This window comes from Nicotiana sylvestris, chromosome 8 (assembly GCF_000393655.2).
Source record: "Nicotiana sylvestris chromosome 8, ASM39365v2, whole genome shotgun sequence".
NCBI lineage: Eukaryota > Viridiplantae > Streptophyta > Magnoliopsida > Solanales > Solanaceae > Nicotiana > Nicotiana sylvestris.
The window spans coordinates 88,928,333-88,935,574 of record NC_091064.1 but is presented as its reverse complement, the minus strand read 5'-3'; the positions used below and the strand labels follow the sequence as shown (position 1 = coordinate 88,935,574).

At 32.7% G+C, this 7,242-nt stretch overlaps 1 protein-coding gene across 1 annotated transcript; it reads left to right on the top strand.

Moving 5' to 3' along the window:
* The first annotated feature begins 5,245 nt into the window (after positions 1-5,245).
* Positions 5,246-7,113, top strand: LOC138876558 (cytochrome P450 71D7-like). Its single transcript, XM_070155690.1, has 2 exons — positions 5,246-6,200; positions 6,320-7,113. The coding sequence occupies exons 1-2, from the start codon at positions 5,304-5,306 to the stop codon at positions 6,935-6,937; spliced, it is 1,515 nt and encodes a 504-aa protein (XP_070011791.1). The 5' UTR covers positions 5,246-5,303; the 3' UTR covers positions 6,938-7,113.
* The last annotated feature ends 129 nt before the right edge of the window (positions 7,114-7,242 follow it).

The window sequence follows — 7,242 nt, the reverse complement described above, 5'->3', positions numbered from 1 at the left end:
AAGTACTTTATATCTATATAGGTACATCAAAATCATGATCTGCTTGTGCCGTTAGAAAGATGACTTTTGGAACTACAGTATATACAAAAATTAGGTTCAAATTCTTCGTATATTATACAGATATGCTTTTGAATTCAGTTAAAATTTCAGGTATTCTACTTTTCACAGCTTTGCGCATCCTGACTAAAAAAATTATATAACTCTGCAGGCACGTTGAAACCACCATCCCCTTATGCCCTTGGAAAGATGACTTCTGGGGCTACAATATATACAAAATTAAAGTCCATATTATTTGTAAATTTATACAGATATTGTTTTGAACTTAGTTATGAATTTCTGTCATTTTGGCTTTTTACAGCTTTGAAGACATGACAAAAATTTCTATATCTCTCTATAGGCATAACGAAATCATGATCCGCTTGTGCCGTTAGAAAGGGTATTCTGGAACTACAAAATATCAGGTCTTAGATTTTTTATAAATATATACAGATATTCTTTTTAACTCAGTTCTAAATTTCTATCATTTATGGTTCTATTTCTTTTCCTCTTCTGAGTGATTAAGAAACTTCTGAAATTGGTCGCACTATGACATGTTGAATTTAGTGTTGGTGATTCCACAATAGCATAAATAATTATATCTTTTTTTTGAATTTAGTATTTTTGTTGTTGGCGTTGATGAACCAACTGGGAAAATAGTTGCTGAGATGATTCCTGAAATATTTGTAGGTCCAGTTCAGATACAAGAAGAGATGAATAGCAACAAATCTGCCATGTTGAATAAAATATAATGCGTGGATACGAATACTAGATTGGTAATGCTTAAAATAATCTTTTTTAATTAATAGATATATTACTATATTGCAAGTTTATGTTACTGTGATATTTACCAATGAAGTTTTGGAATAATGCGACACTATCCTTCAGAGTAATCATTCCCCGATGGCTCATGTATACACTAGGAATTTGATATATCTGAAAGTGGGATTTCGTGAGTTTGTTCATTTCTTTTGTTTATGTTGTTGGTTATGCTTTATTGCCAAAATATTAGATAAATGTATTTATTAGGTGAAGCAGTTGCGAAATACGTACACTCAGTGTTTACATAAAATTGTATTAGTTTATCAATGATGGATTGATATGAGAACTGAGAATACATAGTACTCCTCAACTATGGTTAGTAATAGATGCATATACGAAGGACACGTTCAATCAGTTTATCGATTTGGATTGTGGTGTAAAAATGAGCATGAGTAAGTTTTTTCTTTTCATCAAAAAAGAGACTTTCCATAAAGATTTTTTTTACATATATTAGCTTTTATTGATTTTACATTTTCCTTTTGGAAGTTTAGTCCAAAAATTCAGGTCCATTCAGAAAAAATATCAGACAAGTCGGATTTCGCATAGAAGATGCTGCATCATCTTAGGCATCGTAAAGAAATGATGGTTGCTGCTCAAAATTCAAGCTATTTATAATCCACGAGTAGAGGTAAACCAATAAAACGGTAATACATGATTTTCTATATTTTACATCTTAAGATCACATGATTGAATTATGCATGAGGACAAATAAAACCAAGGTTATCCACTACCTGAGTTTAGTAATGCCATGATAACTTGGATTTTTTTGATTGAAATGTGTTGAACTCTATGATAATTACACTGTGACGAGGAATTAGTACGTAGTTTGATTACTTGGCTGGTGCGGAAGAGAGCTGGAAGTATACATAGTTCAAAGAGAAATTTTCATATTAAAGAATCACAGATAGATGCTTCTGCGATATACAACTAAGAGTTATTAATCTATCAGACAATAATTCATGCTTTATTGAACTTCTGATTTTCTTTCCTTTTCTCTTGTCCAAGAATGATTAGTTGACGCTCTATCATGATTTGCACAATCTAAGAATATTCTTTTTTAAGTATATTTTCTTATATTGATTTTGCAGTTTTATTATACAAATTTAGTCCAAAAATCCAGTTCTACATTAAGAAAATATGTCAACCAAGTCAGATTTCGCGTAAAAGTTGCTGCATGATCTTAGGTTTTGTAAAGAAAAGGTGGTTGCTGCCAAAAATACAAGCTATTCATACTCCACGCGTAGAGGCAATCAATGCATAGTTTTTGCCAGAGTTACTGGTGATAATTCCACATTTACATAAATAATCACATTTTCTTATTACACTCTACCCTTCATTGCCTAAAGAATTAAGCTTTTTACTAATCGTTATTATTAGGAAGCTAAAAAATATTTGTTATCATTTCAGCCGACCTCTGTTTAGTCATGCGGGGTGGCACTTTATGGGTTGGGGCATATCCTTTTAAATACCAGAAAAACTATTCAAGTGAGTTTTTTTTATATGTTCATATATCCTAAGGAGTTTACAAGATGTTTAGAAGTCTTAATTTGACTTTGATGTTTCTCTTTGCAGCGAATGATGGCGATACAATTGGTTTGGTTTAAGCGTGTGTTTCAGGTCTCTGCCATTACCATCTCTTTCTATAACTTGTGTTCTTATTGTCCATAAAATGTTGATTGTAAATGCAAGTTTGTTTTCGTGACGACTTCGCTCTCACAAGCTTATATGGTACATTTTGTTTATACGCTTTTACTTTCTAATTTCTTGAAGGTTCTATTAAATTTCTTCATTTTTCTTCCTTGAAAAGGTTTGTTAACGTTTTGATATGTGGACTTCATGAATATGCAGGAGTCTAATTTCTATCATCCGCAAATTTTTACTAATTAGTATTCGTTGGTAAATATTCTCTTACCTGAAAAAGTTGTGCAAGAGTTTGATCCTTCAACTGCTTTAAATTCCATTAAAAAGGCACAAAGAAAGCTACAAGGGTAGCTGAACAGAAGAAGATATTCAAATAAATCTCAAATATTTTTGTGAAGTTAAACTAGCTACTTCACTTCAGTTCTCTATATGTTGTCTTTAACTTGACAATGCATCCTTCATGAATACTCAGCTTTCTCTTCTATAATGTAGGTTTTTGTAGTTAATTGAGAGAAACATATACCATTGAATTACTGACACTAATGCAATGTAAAACATAATTATCAGTTTTCGTGAAAGTTAACTGAAGTCTGCAACAAGACGAGGCCATCCCTAACTTTTAGACACGAATTATCGGGTGATAAATATGTAGACATTCCATAAAATAATATATTATTTTTCTAAGACTTCGATTTTATCCATCATGTAGAATACAAGCTAGAGACAACACAAAAAGATTGATATTACACGATTACACGCCTGTGTACCTTGTGCAATTCTGTTGTATTTCACCCTTTTAATGGTATTGCAAATTAAGTAATTGCCTAATTTATGTTGCAGTTTGTCTAATTTCAATCTCTTTATTACAAAGGTCTCATCAAACAATCTTAATTCTCATCAAGTAATCTTAAGCAGGCGCTATTTGTTGACTTTCTCAAACAGTGCTAATACATGTAGCCAATAATCTAATGTTTTATTTTCTTCCTTGATAGCTGTTTATTAAAATGGATAACTGTGTTTTCGCATGACTTCAATTTATGAATATTTAGTGTATTACATGTTTTAAAAATAATAGCATTTGCATGCTTCTTTGTATTCGGTATTTTTCATGTAACATTTTCTTATAAATATTTATATTTAATATTTTTCGCGCAACGCACGAGTACGGATACTAGTTAATCTTAACATAAAAAAACAAGGCTCGACAGTTACAAAGCATCTTGTCAATCGGAAGAAAGGGAGCAAAAGACGTGTAACATTCTTCAACGTTTAATAAGTAAGGATAGATCAATTCACGTGATGCCGTCTTATTTGACAATTCATAAAAAGATCCAATCATCGTTCGTTTAGGAATCAAAGATCAACTTAGAGAGAAGAAGCATGATTATTCAAAATTGCATTCCTATATGTTGATTACTGAAATATCTTTTTAGATAAGTAATTATTTATTTTTCCCACTCATGATGAAATACGTCCAAACAACTATTCAAAGAATCAATAACAATTGTTAAACATAATCCTGTTAATTAATACTATAATTTATTTAATCATGTATTACTTCAAATAATTAAATGGTATTTCATACTTTATATAATTGCGACAGTTTATTGTAATAGTACGTATTTTAAAAAGAAAAGGACAGGAAACTGCGCAAAAAGAAGCTACAAAACTAGTTGGTGTGTTGAATATATTAGTTATAAGATGTTATATTTGGCTTCTAAATACAGCATAAGTTTCGTATTCGCTTGATCACCATTCCGCTCCCCACTAGCATTTGAAACTCAGATACCTCAAGTTTAATCTTCAAAAAGTTATAGTAATGAGTACTAATGACTATACAAAATGACAACTCAATCTCAATTTGGATTCTATAGCCCGCCTTTTCAATCAAATACCTCTGTCTCAATTAATACTACTTCTAAAAATTAGAGTAAAGATCTAGGTGATATATATGGACAATTTTCGATTTTTTTTTCTTTTTTAAGAAAGTCTATTCTGAGGTTTGCATTCTGCTGTCAAAATACTCAATTAATCAACGGTCCATAGATGTACATATAAGGCTTTAATTTTGCAATGCACGTAACTAGGAATTTCTACAATATAAAGCTACAATTGCTTTCAAACCAAGTGTCTTGTCTTTTCTTTCTATTCATATTGTTTTTCAAAAGAAAGCTATTCTCCACCTACCAAATTATGACAGCAACATAATATATCACAAATTTTCTACAAATTTCTTCTTTGTTGTTTTCAAGAGATCAGTTTCTGATTATATTTCAAGAGAATTTCTCTCTTTTACCTTTATACTGTTAAGATGGACTTTGGATAATTGGGTCCTAACTCAACCCCAAGAGAAATCACATGACTCAAGATCATTTAAGAACTTAAGAAACAATTTAATACACTAACAAATAAGTGTTAATTCAGCTAAGGGATCAACTTTATGACGGAGACAAATTCAAAAATGACGCAATGGAGGTAGCGTATATATAATTGAACCAGAAAAAAGGTTGATTGTAAACATTTTCTCCAATTATTGAGGTGAACCAATTTGAGAACTACTGTATAAAGTATCACTATATATCCTTTTAACGTGAAACAATTTGAGATTTTGATAAGACTGAAATACTAGAAGGTTTCAAAGGAAAATATGTAATTCCCAAATCACAAGGTTCAGTACCACTGGCGTTCTAAAGTCCTAATCAGTCACATGCTAATTCTTCAACTTCTTTGTATATATACAAGTTACGAAATCCATTTTAAATATATATAATATCCACCAAAAACATCCTTTCCTTCTTCCAAAAATGGAGCTTCAATCTTCTCCTTTCAATTTAATTTCTTTGTTCCTCTTCTTTTCTTTTCTTTTTATTCTAGTGAAGAAATGGAATACCAAAATCCCAAAGTTACCTCCAGGTCCGTGGAGGCTTCCCTTTATTGGAAGCCTCCATCACTTGAAGGGAAAACTTCCACACCATAATCTTAGAGATCTAGCGCGAAAATATGGACCTCTCATGTACTTACAACTCGGAGAAATTCCTGTAGTTGTAATATCTTCGCCACGTGTAGCAAAAGCTGTACTAAAAACTCATGATCTCGCTTTTGCAACTAGACCACGATTCATGTCCTCAGACATTGTGTTTTACAAAAGCAGGGACATCTCTTTTGCCCCATTTGGTGATTACTGGAGACAGATGCGTAAAATATTGACTCAGGAACTCCTGAGTAACAAGATGCTCAAGTCATATAGCTTAATCCGAAAGGATGAGCTCTCGAAGCTCCTCTCATCGATTCGTTTGGAAACAGGTTCTGCAGTGAACATAAATGAAAAGCTTCTCTGGTTTACGAGCTGCATGACCTGTAGATTAGCCTTTGGAAAAATATGCAATGATCGGGATGAGTTGATCATGCTAATTAGGGAGATATTAACATTATCAGGAGGATTTGATGTGGGTGATTTGTTCCCTTCCTGGAAATTACTTCATAATATGAGCAACATGAAAGCTAGGTTGACGAATGTACACCACAAGTATGATTTAGTTATGGAGAACATCATCAATGAGCACCAAGAGAATCATGCAGCAGGGATAAAGGGTAACAACGAGTTTGGTGGCGAAGATATGATCGATGCTCTACTGAGGGCTAAGGAGAATAATGAGCTTCAATTTCCTATCGAAAATGACAACATGAAAGCAGTAATTCTGGTAAGTTTTGATCCTATGTCATTATCATATATTGTTCTTTTTCTACTTTCTTTTTAATAGATTTAAGTTATATACTATAAATAATTCTTAATAAATGCTTATTGTATACGTTGTTGCAGGACTTGTTTATTGCTGGAACTGAAACTTCATATACTGCAATTATATGGGCACTATCAGAATTGATGAAGCACCCAAGTGTGATGGCCAAGGCACAAGCTGAAGTGAGAAAAGTCTTCAAAGAAAATGAAAATTTCGACGAAAATGATCTTGACAAGTTGCCATACTTAAAATCAGTGATTAAAGAAACACTAAGGATGCACCCTCCAGTTCCTTTGTTAGGGCCTAGAGAATGCAGGGACCAAACAGAGATCGATGGATACACTGTACCTATTAAAGCTAGAGTTATGGTTAATGCTTGGGCGATAGGAAGAGATCCTGAAAGTTGGGAAGATCCTGAAAGTTTCAAACCGGAGCGATTTGAAAATACTTCTGTTGATCTTACAGGAAATCACTATCAGTTCATTCCTTTCGGTTCAGGAAGAAGAATGTGTCCAGGAATGTCGTTTGGTTTAGTTAACACAGGGCATCCTTTAGCCCAGTTGCTCTATTGCTTTGACTGGAAACTCCCTGACAAGGTTAATGCAAATGATTTTCGCACTACTGAAACAAGTAGAGTTTTTGCAGCAAGCAAAGATGACCTCTACTTGATTCCCACAAATCACAGGGAGCAAGAATAGCTTAATTTAATGGAGTTCTTGGAAGAATTAAAGAAGAAGGGCTATATAGGTGAGATTTTTTGTATGGTTGCAAGGTTTTTAGTTCATACAATAAGACAATACATTATATTCCAGTATTGTGTATCATGTATAATAAGGTTCCTTTGGTTTATTATTAGACACAATAATTAATCTAATTTTGACCAATCACATTCACTTTAAGAGCTAGGATCTAGGAATGAATCTTTCAAAAACAAGCTTATGACTGAGGGAACTCAAGACTAACTCAAACAAAGACACTGCTTGACCCAACTTTCACCTCAATA